Here is a 15,001-nt window from a genome sequence, read left to right as displayed (position 1 = left end):
TATTATTATTACAGTACTGATCAAATGTTTGGAATAATTCAGATTTCTGCTCACCAAGACTACATTTATTTGATCAAAAATGTAGTTAAAAATGGTAATATTGTGAAATAGTTTTACAATTTTCACAATTTAAATTTTAACATGTTTTAAAATGCAATTTATTTCTATGAAGGCAAAGTCTTCAGTGTCACAGAAGTCCTGCAGAAGATCTTTCTAACGTGCTGGTTTGCTGTGATAAACTACCATTCGAAAGTTTGCGGTAAGTAAGATAATCATTTTATTCAGCAAGGTGTCATGATGTGTTTATTTACAAGAACACAATTTAGTTGCCTTGCCCGACACCATTTTCAACTAAAAAAGTAAACTTTTTATGCATTTTGCCGTTCATTTACACAACAACAGTATTTTGAGGGCATGAAAACACAAACGTGAAAACACGTTTCAAAGCAATTTGGAAAGCAATACTGTTACATGTATACATGTAATCTGCAAAAACGTGAATCTGTGAAAACGGCGACGTCATGCACATGCGTGTTACGTGTTCAGTCTATAGACGTGTAGTGTTTCTTTACAAAGTGACATCGTGAACTTCTGGCCCTGGCAGCAGAATACAGCGGTTTTAGTAATTTTCACAGATCCGTGTGAACGGGGATCGTTTTGACAATGGTGTCGTCTGTATGCCAAAAATGTGAAGGAAAAACGTTTCCGTTTCCGTTTTTAGTACATCATTGTTATGTAAACGCACCCTAAGAAGGCACTCTAGAAGGCAGAAAACAACGTAATAGCTTCATTAATGTACTAAATTCATTAGTTAACTTCATTAATTAAAGACAACACAAGACAAATAGAAGACCAAACTGTGGGTTTAAATACAGAGCTAAACGAGAAACCAAACAAGACTCAGGTGAACATAATCAATCAATGAGTAACCATAGAAACCATCTAGGGAAAGCCACAAAATGAAGCAGAACATAACCATGACGAAATTATGCATTAATTGGATCAGAAGTTACAGTAAAAATATTTATAATAATGTTACAAAATATTTCTATTTAAAATAAATGCTCTTCTTTTGAACTTTCTATTCATTAAAGAAAATAAAATAATAATTTCTTCCACAAAAAATTATTAATCAGCAAACACTGTTTTTAAAATATTAATAATTGAGCACCTGATAATTGATAATAATTGAGCAGCAAATTATCAAATTAGAATGATTTCTGAAGGATCATGTGACACAGAAGACTGTAACGATGCTGGAAATTCAGCTTTGATCACAGTAATTAACACTTTACTATATATTCACATAGAAAACAATTTAAAATTGCAATATTTCACAACTTTTACTGCATTTTTGTAGACTGGTAAACCCAGCCCGATCTGCCGGTGATTTGATTTCGCCCTGCAGCTCAGGCTGGAAACCTGTACATTTATCTATCCTGCTTCCGTTACACATTTGTGGAGACAAATCACAAACTCGCTTATCCACCTGGCAAGCTATTGGCGGGTTTAACACGATGACGATAGAGAAGCGACGAATCCAATTCCTTTTAACCTCTCGACGATGCTCATATGGCTTCTTTAGTTTAGCAAACTAATCGCTCGAGTGGGTGTAAATAACACTCACTTTCATGTTGTTTTTGCACAACCTGCAAAAGTCGCTCGATGCCATTCTGCAAACCGCTGATCAATGCTCCAAACCAACACATTTGTTTTGTACAAACTGGAGTTTTGGCGTCTGATTGGTTGAAGGACTATCCAATTGCGTACAGAGTCATTTGAACTATACCCGTTGATCACTCTTGTGCAGTAGAAATACAGAGCAGACTCCCCAGACTAATGTTCAATCTTAAAAGATTGATTTTGGTCTAGTCATAGCCAGGCATTTTTGTTCAAATAAAAGAAAAATCACACTTAATCCAATCTTCTGACCGGTTGTTCATATGGTTGATTTTGCAATAATAGTAAATACCTGTTAATAAGGTACTGGAGCTGTTTTTGTCCATCAGAATGAAGGACAGGGTCAGTGTCTCACTCAGAGATCTCCACTCGAGTGTGTATCCCGTCACACCGGAGGACTCAGGGCTTTCCCACGCTACGAGCACAGACGTCTGCGACTGCGGGCGCACACTGACATTAGACACAGAGTCCAGCCCTAAAACCAGACAAGAACAAGTCATAAAACATCATTGAGAGAACATCTGTCAGAAATATGGTCTACGGTGGGAATGTAATACCTGTCTTGCGATACACTCGTACTTGGGTCTGATTCGAGCTCCCCATTGCATTCGTGGCTCTCAGGTAGACCTTTTTAATCCACTTGTTGAGATTGAAAGAGCAGTGGCTTTCTTGAGTTACACACAAAGCCGTTTTAGACTCCTTTGATTCGACAATGTATGACAAATCCCAGCCATTGGCTCGGAAATGTTTTGAGGGCTAAAATGAGACAAGGTCGTGGTTAATGGGAAGTTTCAGGTTCATTACATCTGCGACATGCTGTCAGTCATCACATATGTTTTCACAGAAAAAAAAAAAAAACTAAAGTTTTGCTTCATGTCCCTTCTTCGAATCCTTGCATGTGAAAGTTACCAGGTTACCAGCATTGCATGATCATGGCACCATAAGTTGAAACACTGGACATAACTTAATATTTATAACTGAATATTTATCCTTCTTCAGTGCCTTTTCCCATAAACTTTCACTGCTAGTGTAAGATGTATGTTTTTACAAAAGAATTCACAAACAAATGAACATTCAATAGCATGACCTTCACAAATGTGAATGAACATCAGATATCTGTCAATCACTAACTGACTGTGTGTGTGTGTGTGTGTGTGTGTGTGTGTGTGTGTGTGTGTGTGTGTGTGTGTGTGTGTGTGTGTGTGTGTGTGTTATAATATTATACACTACACACACTCTCAAGACATTCACCTTCCAGTAGAGATGTGCGAGCTGATCATTCACTTTAAGCCATGTGTCCAAACTTCCAGCCGGAGCTGAAAATACAACAATTAGTTCTGAGTGTCGACAAGTCATACAACAAAGAGGCAAATATACAACAGTGGCCAAACGTGATGTCCGGCCAAGGGAAATAGACATCATACATTTTTTTTAGCATATTGCATAGTTTAGCTTGGAGTCGATTGATTTATTTTGACTGCGTGAAACATTATGAGAACAGTTTTTTGGCCAGGCTGACATAGAAAGAGATTATGAACGCACGCAAAACAACAAGAGAGAACCAGCAAAATATTAATAACTGACTGTGTTGTAGTCAACGCATGCTTTTTCCTGTCAGCCTTTTGCTTTTTTCTATGCAGTGTTTGTTTTATTCTGCATAGTAAAATAAAACCTGTAGCTGCACTTTTTTTGCCAAATAATTTTCTCAGATAAATACTAGGGCCGGGACTCGATTCAAAAAATTAATCTAATTAATTAGAGGCTTTGTAATGAATTAATCGAAATCGCATTTTAATTGCATATAAATATTTGACCTGAGAACAGTGAGAAGTATTTTTTTTCACATGGATTTTTAGTATACCATTGAATAATGACTGAATACATAAGCTTAAGCAACAAAATATTGTTTATTTTTGTTCAACCAAGTCCAGCAGACCAGTGCTATTTTTGCCATTAAGTGTAACTTAGCAATAGCCGTTCCGAATTCCTTGTTGCACAGCTTGCACACAACCATGCTCTTATCGACGCTTCCATCCGTTCGTTTTTTATAACAAAATGTCCCATCCACGGGGCCGACCAAAGCGGTCTCGTCAGCTTCTTTGTTCATGTTCACTGTGGTTTGTTGTTGTCTGAAGTTATCGTTTAGTTCAGCCCGGTCTCACCCCAAAACGTCATATACTGACGGGTCTTGACCATACGTCAACATACGACGAAAAGGGTACCCCTATAACGTCAATATGAGACGCAGACATAAGCGCACCAGCAGCGCCTCCTAGCGGTACCCTAACGCATACCTAAACCCAACCATACCCGAATCGTCACACATGGACGTTATAGGGGTACCCTTTTCGTCGTATGTTGCCGTATGGTCAAGACCCGTCAGTATGTGACGTTTTGGGGTGAGACTGTGTTATTTAGTTAGAACTGTCTATGGAAGTTGTGAACGCTAGTTGGTGCTCCAGTATAATCGGTCCGCTTAAACTCATCCAGTGAGAAACGTTCCGCGGTGCAAAAATAAGTGCGATTAAAATGCATAAATGTTTAACGCGTTATTTTGTGTAATTAATTAATCTTAATTAACACGTTAAAGTCCCCGCTCTAATAAATACCGTAACCAACTTAGGTGTTTTGTTCTTCCCTCATATTTCAAATATATAAAATATTTTTCATATGCTGTAGAAACAAAACGATTATCTGTCGTGTCGTATTATTATAATCTTAACAAGATTATAACAATACAACAAGAGATTATAATCTCCTGTATATTTGCACAGTATTATAATGTGCACAGTATATGTTGGTCATCATAGGTTCCCAGGATGCACTGCGACATGAACTAATCATGCGGTCAACACCGATCACCAGACACTATTTTTCCACAATGCAGTACAATTATGTTATTATAATTATTGTCATTATTTGTACAGTCATTTGTAAAATTCTGAATACCGCTTTTTATTGTAAGGTAGTGAAGCAATAACTTGTTACCCCTCCTAAGTGTGGTGGCTGTTTTCGGGTCACTCCATTCACTCCATTCACTCCATTGACGGTACTTCACTCGCATTGTGCTGCTGTAATTTGTCCCATGAAGGAGGCCACATGTTTTTATTTTGTATCCTTGTTGTTCACGGAAGGTAGAAACCTATAATAGAAGGAATATTTAAGACCCAGTTCGGATATCTTGCAAACGGTTTCACCTTTCAGCTGATCAAGCAAAATTATCATGAAAAGCAATCACTTACCAACTCTTTGTTGAGCTGGTTGTTCAACGTGGTCAATCTCAGCTCTACACTGAGGGTCGACTGCACCCATGCCTGGGACTGTGACAGACTCCAGCTGTACTGTAAGCAGCCAGGCTTATCTGCTTCAATCCTCTTAATCTCTGGAGCGTTGAATTTTGCTGTAATACAACACATACGTTAAAACAGGCCCAATATTCTTCAAAACACAACCACTTATGTCATGGCCTTCATGCTTATGAAAGGTCTACTTCAAAGTTCAAGTTTGACTGATACAACCAGAAGCAGCATTGTGCAAAAAAAGAAGACAGAATTTAAGAATTGGAGTGCCTGACATTTACTTTAATGTATAAAGATGTTAAATTAGAATGTGAAAATTACTGAATTGCAATACAGAGAACTTTTCATTTTTTTAGTCCCATAAAAGATTTGTGATAAAACAATGTTAAACAATTTTGGCTAAATATCTTATTCAGTCATGAAACTCTGGGCGCAAGATGATTGGTCCTTTACATGCTGTCTGCAAGCAATCACATCATTACGGCATTATGGCACAAGCTGATTGGCCTCTGCTGATCCTGCAACCAATGAGTTTCTTGCTCAACATGTAAATAGTCTGGTTCATTGTTAGCCCTGCGCTAGTCCTGCAGTGCTATCAAGCTGCAAGTCTTAATGTAGGCCTACAGATCTGATCTTTTGTCCCACCTGTTTGCATTTACTTTAACTGGTACCCGATATATGTTCCCGTCCAAAATTATTCTGTTGATCTCCTTACTATGCTACATGGTTGACCATTGGGTTTTGAATGGCCGTGCTATTCAAATTATTCATATAACTCACGTTGGGTGTCACCATGGCTAGATTATTTGCAAGCATGAATAAGTTAATGGTCATGGATGGTAATTTTCATTTGTTTTCATATAATATGTTTTACATTTTCATATGAGTTACTTGTGCCTGTACAGCATCTCTATGTGATAGCTGTTTTTGTAATTAAACTCACAGCTTAACCAAATTATCACCTTGTTGCTGAGAAATGTAATGTAGCTGTCAGTGGCGAAGCCATACAATTCAAGCTGTAGAGGTTGAAAACACGTTTTCCTGAATGTGTCTGTGCGTGTGCGCAAATCTATTAAAATGTTTCACCTCAACAGTGTGAGCTCATACAGGAACATCTGCTTCATAATATGACATTAAAACGCTATTTTTGTAGGCAAACGTGTCGCCCTTAACTTGTGGTAGCTTGGAATTCCAAGGAGGATCGGAAATACTGTATGTGTTTAGATGTAGGTCAGATGTCTAGATATCGGATATGTATCTAATTAAAAAACAAATTTGCAAGTTGCTCAGAACGGATGCGGAAAAATAGGATCTCATGTGGATTTTTGATTACATGAGTGCAATAGAGATGTGCGGATGGGCTATTATTTCATCCGCAACCGCATCACAAAATTCATCATCCGTCTGCCATCCATCCACACCAACGTTTTTGACCAATTTTAAAAACCGCACCGCCCGCCATCCACTGATTGGGCGATAGAAGGCGCTGCTGATGACAGCCGCGAGACTAGAAAGCTCTTACCTCAGAATATCAGCAGTGAACTCCGTCTCCGATCGGTGCGCAGGGACACAATTAAATAAATAGCCTAAATTAAACGCACTTCGGCAAACCTGACCTTATCTGATATGCTACTGTACAATATTTTCATTGTAGCCTAATAGAAAACGCATTTTGTCACACGTGCTGTGCGTAGGGCACCAAGAGCTGAGGGGGCACCAAAAAAATGAAAAATCAATAATTATAATGCCGATATTATTTCAGTATAGAGATGCAGACATCCCAAGTCTCCCGGAAGTTCCGGGAGTCTCCCGCATATTGATAGCGGCTCACTGATGCCCGCGAATTAGTTAAAATCTCACAGAATCTAGAGCGAGCGCGCCCGCGAGACAGAGACTGTGCTCCAAACCGCGCAGCGCGTGCACGGCAGAGAGAGCAAGAGACCACGCGCGTGTGCCTCATGAAGTGCATGTAATATAATTCCCCTATTTTCTTTTTTTGGATGTAGGTAGTCAGAAAACAATATTTAACAATGTATACATATATTTTTCATTTAATTGGTTCAACCGCCCACCACCCGCCCATATTTAATTAAAATATAATTTTCCGTCACTTCATCCGCCCGATCCGTAACCGCCAACCGCGCATCTCTAGTGTGCAACAAATTCCGATCTGTGTCAGATTCAGAGTTCCTCTGAAACCCTCCCACCTCCCCCAGCTCCACCTGCCGAGATCTGCTACGGGATTTATGTATGTCTATTCATGCAGCGGCAGCATATCTTAAATTGCTCACAGCAGCGTCTCTGTGTTTCTGTTAGCAGTAAGTCTATACTAGCTCAGCAGCAGCAACAGTGTAGCAGATCTAGTCCGCCAAAAGCAGATACATTAACATTGCCATATTCAATAACATGACTATTCCGGGAGTTGTCATGACTGAATTATGCTTATGTCCACCATACTGTTGTCAGACAACTTGATAAAACTTAATATTGACACCAACATTGAAATCTAATAATTACATAAAATGTAGAAAAACTTTCAGGATCACTCAAATCAAAAATTTTTCTGTCCTATTGCTCCATTTTGAATAAGAGCATACAAATAAAGTATACTATGGTACACTATGATTTATTTTTATTAAGTACAATGAAATAAATTAAATCCAAATTTCCATTGTTTATTTGTATCATCTATTGTTTCTTAAAATACCCCATATGTTGCATCTATGACAGCCTGTTTATGAGTAATGCATATACAATTATAAAATTGCATAACACTATTTAAAAAAAAAAATTAATTTAATTTGTTCTACTTAAATTGGTACTGCTTTGTTTTCCTACTCAAAATTAATATTCAACATCCTATATGTAAATTCATATTTATATGTTCAGCAATTAAATAAATTGAGTAAATAAATTCTATATTAAATTTGGGTATGAAGTCACTAATTCCACATTTATTCTTAATTATTGACAGAGGAATAAAGCTGATTTTACCTGTTTCCATTGGGATCAGTTCCAGAGGAGCAGAAGTGGCATTTCCTAAGACATTCACTGCTGTCACATACACCTCCAACTTGAAATATTCACTATACGATTCCCGTGGAATCAAGTAGAAATTCTTTCCAGGTGGGATCTCATATTGAGCCTTTTCTGAGTTGTAACTGGAGAAATTAACAATTTATAAAACCCATCACCACAACTATATCACAAATGAAATTAAATGTACTCTAAACCATAAGAATGAATCTCACTAAGTCACAATATCCAAGTCATATTAACCACAAAAAGTCATTGGAAATAGTAAAGCCCTCCTCATTATCCAATCCGATCCAGATCCCCTCCATGAGTGGTACGTCGTCACATTGGGCAAGGTGTCTGACGCCAATGAACTCCTGCACGTAATCCATCAGGGCTGCATTTCCCGAAAGCATCAAAAGCCCAAGAAGATCGTAGAACAATTGCCACCAATGGTCTCTATGATGAACTTAGCTCAAAATGCTTTTGGGAAATGCAGCCCAGGAAACGGTTATATTCTCTCACTATTTGAGGGGACAGCCATGTGTAGTGGTGTCCGAAACCCTAGTGGATGTTATCAAGTGCACTCATTAAATCCCACAATGCATAATGAGTGTAAAACGGATGTACAATCAATGGCCAGAGAATACCCATAATGCACTGTGAGGGTCCTGTGTAATGAATTCCCACGTAATAAATGTACACCCCCGCCCGAAGATGCGGGTCCCCCCCAAAATGGTAAACATAGGCTCAATCCCTATTCACCCCTTGCCCCTACCCCTTGTTTTCGAGTGTACCCCTTGGCCCTTAAAACAGAGGGCCGAGGGGTTGAAATATTCCCCTACGAAATGGAACAACTCTTCATAAACCCGATACGTCATCAGTCGTCGATGATGGCTCTGACGTTATGGAAGCGACGAGGTTTTACAGGATTTCTCCATGACAACGACTGACAACTATACCAATAAGCCGTCCTCCGCTGTGGCAATCTCTGCCGTATGGACTGCTGTAGTGTAAAGCGAAAGTAAATGTTTCAATGTGAAATACATGGCCATAATTGAGTTATTGACTGTGTTGTGTTTACACGATAACCACGCAATGCCGGACTGATTCACTTGCTTTATAAAGACATGTGAGAACAAATGCTTTTTACTTTAGTTTAGCTTCATTAACGTTACCAGGTAAACTAACGTTAGTAGCGAAGCAAGCAACACTGTCTGTCTGTTACCGAGGCAACATGCTAGCGGCTGAATTAGCGATCTCTTTTTTATGATTGGTTTGAAGAAAACCACCGTATTAGGAAATACTTACATTTGTGACTTTCTTTCACCGTTTGTGAAGCCATCTCGCCGGTGATTCGCGATGCACTCTGGGAACTTTCTCGTAGCCCTCCCTTCGGAGTGTGCCTCCGTTTCAAGGGCTATGTAGCCCTACCCCTTCGCCCTACCCCTCTATCGCAACAAGAACCCCTAAATGCCTAGGGGCAAGGGGTGAATTGGGATTGAGCCTTAGCGTACAGTACAGACATTTTCTTAATTTCATAATGTCCTTAAATATAACAATATTGTTGAACACAAACTGACAGAATTTGCGTGTCCGGTGTGCGATGAACTGTGAGTTGCCTTAGACGCCATACGTGGAAGACTGTCCATCATTTTTCTTAGCAATGTTATTTCCGGGGTAGGTGTCCAGGTCTTTCCCTAACTCTCCCCATTACATGGCTAGAGACTCACACCTATGGTCAATTTGGCATGTCCAATCCACGTAACCTGGGGTGCGTTTCCAGTACAACTATATAGCTCACTGCTTAACTACCGTAGTACGATGCATCGTTGGAGAAATCAACTAGCTCGTCACGACTGTTTCCCGAAACCGTATGTCACAAAGTATCAGTCAACCACGTTGGTTTATGACGTCTCGCACGTGGTGGACTAATAACTTATTTTAATTAATCTGTTTGAGATCGAATTAACGCTAGATTTTGTCATATAAGTTACAGACATGGCATCTGAAGACTCATTTCAATTTTTTCTCAGTTATTTTGCTTTATTACCACACTCAATATTTGGCTCGTTCTTACATAGTTGAGCACGTTCGCACATGCGCAGTCTTCAAAAACGGTGTTTTAAATCTCTTGACAAACTAAAAGACGTAAATTACATTTGTATGTATTTCGTACTGAATGTCAGCTTGCTTATTTTGCTAAAGATAAGGATTTATTCAGTCTACATGTCATGTAAACTAGAAACTAGTTTAGTGCTTCTAACCACGGCTCGAGAGCTGTCGTTCCAACCACACAAGTTTGCGATGCTGTTTGCGAACGTTCGTTGGAACGATGGTTTCGGGAAACACCAAACCGTTGAACTGCTGATAACGACGGAACTTGCGACCATAGTTGGCTAACGATGCTTTCGGGAAACGCACCCCTGCACGTCTGCTGCTCTCTAGATGCACTATGGTAAAGCAAATGTGTTCAGGGAAATGTACTTGATTGTCATGAAACTGTCATGCAAAAAAACAAACAAAAAAGTTCCTAAAATTCAGCTTTGTTCGTTTTTAATTTCCTTTATCCCCTTTATTTATATTTTTAAAGTGAATTGTGACCTTTGTGAGATTGATCCATAAACAAGCTACAATTTTGAAAATGTCAGCAGATATTAGTACCTCAATGCGTGAAGAGTATATTTTGTAGGAAGGCTGGGCGTTTTCTCACCAGGATCCCACTGACACAGGAGTATGGATGACTGCGTTACGTTCAAAACACAGCTCAGGTTTCGAGGAACGGGTGGAAGATCTTTAAAGATATAAGGAAGATTATAAGTCTGGTGAACTCTGGCCTGGAATGACAATGATGAATAGTCTTGATGATTACATTTCTGAAAATATCATATTCCTCAGATAAAATGTCTTGATGTGAATGTAAAAACTGACCTTTCAGAGCAGACACCATATTTAATTTGGTGTGAATGGAAACAAGGCTGTGAAGGATGGAAATACAGTCGGTATAAGATAAGCTTTGCCGGTTGAACGATCAGTATCAAAGCCTCGTTTTCATTCACGCCAGATTAGATATGGAACGGACCCTGATTAAGATCTATAACTGCAGTTAGTAATTAGCAACATAGTACTAAATCATGGACCCTTTTCACAGACTGGGATGATGCGTGTTCACAGTTTGTCAACATCGCAAATCTAGGAAAAGTTTTCCATATATTTTGAATATTATTTTTGACAAGATTTCCCATCATTTATGGCACAACGCTTACCCCACCATACTACAGTTTGTAGTACCTACTCCATAATTCAAATGCAATTGCAGTACCCTCTTTAGTTGTACCAATGGTGCATTTATCTACCACATGGTACATGTTGAGAGTAGAAAGGATTAATTTGACTTCATAATATATCATTGCCTTGGGTCATCGAAACGGGATATCCATTTTGTTCTGGACTATTACCAAGATTTGAAGAACTACATCGTTGTCTAGAAGGGGATCTTCGTTCAACTATGGACTGTGGCATACGAGTATCACCACATTCATTGCATCCGACATTACACACTCATATCATCATGTCTATTCATTTATATATATATTTGTTTGAGTCATTCGTACTATCAGCCCGGTCTCACCCCAAAACGTCATATACTGACGTGTCTTGACCATACGTCAACATACGACGAAAAGGGTACCCCTAAAACGTCAATATGAGACGCAGACTTAAGCGCACCAGCAGCGCCTCCTAGCGGTACCCTAACGCATACCTAAACCCAACCATTCCCGAATCGTCACATATGGACGTTAAAGGGTACCCTTTTCGTCGTATGTTGCCGAATGGTCAAGACCCGTCAGTATGTGACGTTTTGGGGTGAGACTGTGTTTGTACTATTGGCCTATGGTATGTTAATTTGTTTGGGGTTTGTTATTGTGCATTTCACTATTTTTTTTTTTTTTCATAATATATCTATACTAAGAAAATCACTTTTCTGTTCTATTGTTTTCTTGACATCAACCAGTTTAATGATTGTGATGAGTTGGTATGTAGATCCCTCCCCAAAAGACTTTCAGATTTATATTAGACTTTTACTCGAGTACTAGAAGTACGAGTTTGTTATAACCTACTCTGACAGAATGTAATTTTGGATGCACAAAATTTCTCGATATTTTTAGCCGTGGAAACGCTATTATGCATTTTCTCTTTTGCTATTGGAGTTCAAGTTTAACCAACTATGACTAATTTAGCTTCTGAGAAACCCTGGAAATGTGAAAATGGCCCATTATCATAAAAGAAAAAGATCCTCACATCCCACTTTTACTTTCACTCCGTCGACTATTTGGCAGTTTTCTTCCGCTACACACATCAAGCAAACGATGTCTGCTGTGTGTGTTAGGCTGGGGACGCGGAGGCCGTATGTCCTGGTATTCTCCTGGTAAGAGAGATTGCTGGGGGCAAAATCATTGTTAATCTTCCACGCCACACGAAAGTCTCTGCCTCTGGTCAGCAAGCAGTCGTCCTCGATGGAGCAGGACACTGATACGGGATAGCCAGCGAGCACCTCTGAGGCTGGAGTGTGTACCTTAGCAGCACAAAATGCCTGAGTCACTGCGGATAACACATGCAGATGTTTTAACTCATACTCATACAGAAGTGGCCGAACATGATGTCTGGGAAAATTGACATATTTTATTCAAATATTACAAAACGTGTAATGTTTTCTTAAGCATATTGCGTATTTGTGTTTGGAGTTAATTTTTTTTATTTGTAATGACGCAATGAAGCATGGACAATTGAGAGGACATCATTTTTGGCCATGCTGTCATAAAAAATAAAAAAGATTAATTTATGATTAATTGTATGCTTTTTCCCGTCAGCTTTTGGTTTTTCTATACATTATTTTTCTATAGTATAATAAAACCTGAAGCTGTAGTTTGCCTTTTTTTGCCAAATAGTTTTGTAAGATAAACACCTTAACTAAGATTAGTGATTGATTCTTCCATGGATTTTTTTTTTTTTTTTTTTTTTGGTTTAATCAAACATACGGTTTCATTTAATCAGGGTAAATAAAAACAAAAATCCCCTCCAGATATCACTTTTGGACACTACAAGAATTCAGGAAGAGAAATTGGGGTCTAATAATTAATTAACTAGTAACACACCGATTTACTTTGCTAGTCTTGTGACTGTGCGTTGCGTGACACATTCCCGACAACAAACCCATTTCAAAATGTGTGGGTTGTTGCACGACATCAGAGAAACTTTACCTTGGTGTGTCTAAACAAACACATGGCAAATTATTGCATTGCATATGTATTTGATGCATATTTGAGATTGTAATAAACTAATTTACTGTATACCCATACATTTTTACATCATTTATTAACCTTTGTTGAGGCTAGTTAATAAAAATACATTGTTTGTTCATGTTAGTTCACAATTCATTAACTAACAAATGCAACTTTTGATTTTAATGTAGTAAATGTTGAAATTAACATTAACTAATACATGCATTCGAATTATTGTTTTTTGTTAGTTCATGTTAACTTAATGTTCTTAACTAATGTTAACCAATGAAACCTTATTGTAAAGTGTTGACCAATTTTCTAAGCAAATGATGAAAAGGGTAATATATTTTGTCATTTTTTTCCTGTTTAAAGAACAATACATTTTAAATAAAAAAAAAAGGTTTAAAGTGTTAGAAAAAGAACATAAATGGTTCCGTAATGGGTAAAATACATGTTGATTCACCTTTTATCCAGGCATTAATATATATCCACAGCACAAGCACGAGCCAGACTGATGCCATGGTTATGATGTCTGAAAGAAAAAGTGAAATCTTGTTACTATTCCAGAGAAGTCTTCAAATTACAAAACCTTCAGTTCCAAACAGCCAACATAGAAAACTAAAAAAAAAAAGAAACAAAAACTAAAAAGAAAAATGGGGAGAAAGATAAAAAAATAGGCCTATAAAAAAATGAAAGAAAGAAAGAAAATGATAAATACATAAAACCATTTGCTTTCAAATAAAAATAAATCTTAGAATACCCTATAACAATAACATTATACAATGCTTCACTAATATACAATTATAGATCAAAATGTACTTTTATTCTAAGAAAATTTCATATATTCATATTTGAATGTACTTGACCTGTTTAAAGCATTGTATAATGTTCATAAATTCCAGAGAAGTCTTCAAATTACAAAACCTTCAGTTCCAAACAGCCAACATAGAAAACTTTAAAAAAAGAAACAAAAAAAGAAAAAGGGGGAGATAGATAAAAAAATGAAATGATAAATACATAAAACCCTTTGCTTTAAAATAAAAATAAATCTTAGAATACCCTATAACAATAACATTATACAATGCTTCACTAATATAGATAAAAATGTACTTTTATTTTAATAATTTCATATATTCATATAAAATGAATTCATATTCAAATTTCATATATTCATATTTTAATGTACTTTAAAGCATTGTATAATGTTCCCAAATGACTTATTAATGAAAGCTTAAAGCATTACCGGTTATTGAAATGAAGAGGGTAACAAACACAAATGCAATACATACTTTAAATAGTTTAAAGCATCTGTAAGTGGTGAAGGTCACATTTAAACTCCGGTGAAGTTACTGCCCGATGTTCACTGTAAAAAATAATAATAAAATATAACAGAAAAGTGATTGAAATGAGCCTATCCAGCTTCCGAGAAAAGAGTAAAGAGTCACTGCTATCATATCGTTCTTGAACCACAAGAGTAAACTGAAGGAGGAAGTGTCAGGGTCTTGTGAAACCCCTGCACACGTGTCCCTTTCTGCTCACACTTTCTACTCGTCTTAATTATGTGGAAACTTTAACCGTTGAAGTCAAATTAGTACAATTATGTATTACAATTAAGTATTAATCATTGACTCATGAGTCAAGAGCGCCTCCTTTCAACTTATTAAATTATGGCACGCATAAAAAAATTAGCATTAACCGCTTTCGCGTTGTATGTTAAAGTTGTCA

General features: G+C 37.6%; 1 protein-coding gene across 2 annotated transcripts in view; it reads right to left on the bottom strand.

Annotated features, from left to right (window-relative positions):
- The window catches only part of csf3r (colony stimulating factor 3 receptor), a 33,824-nt gene extending 19,072 nt beyond the window's left edge, over positions 1–14,752 (bottom strand). For both annotated transcript variants that reach the window (XR_013799436.1, XM_079627153.1), the window contains exons 1-10: positions 14,566–14,752; positions 13,740–13,808; positions 12,297–12,596; positions 10,659–10,788; positions 7,974–8,140; positions 4,923–5,080; positions 4,669–4,822; positions 2,932–2,996; positions 2,238–2,436; positions 1,973–2,155 (exon numbers count right to left, since the gene is read on the bottom strand). Coding sequence is in view for 1 of the 2 variants with exons in the window: in XM_079627153.1 (XP_079483279.1) it covers positions 1,973–2,155; positions 2,238–2,436; positions 2,932–2,996; positions 4,669–4,822; positions 4,923–5,080; positions 7,974–8,140; positions 10,659–10,788; positions 12,297–12,596; positions 13,740–13,797 (1,414 nt within the window). In the remaining variant the exon portion in view is untranslated. The remainder of the gene's footprint in view (positions 1–1,972; positions 2,156–2,237; positions 2,437–2,931; positions 2,997–4,668; positions 4,823–4,922; positions 5,081–7,973; positions 8,141–10,658; positions 10,789–12,296; positions 12,597–13,739; positions 13,809–14,565) is intronic.
- Between the last annotated feature and the right edge of the window lie 249 nt (positions 14,753–15,001).

The sequence above is a fragment of the Phoxinus phoxinus genome (assembly GCF_949152265.1).
Source record: "Phoxinus phoxinus genome assembly, chromosome: 10".
NCBI lineage: Eukaryota > Metazoa > Chordata > Actinopteri > Cypriniformes > Leuciscidae > Phoxinus > Phoxinus phoxinus.
Note: the sequence above shows the minus strand (reverse complement) of the source record. Positions and strands in the feature narration are given on the sequence as shown.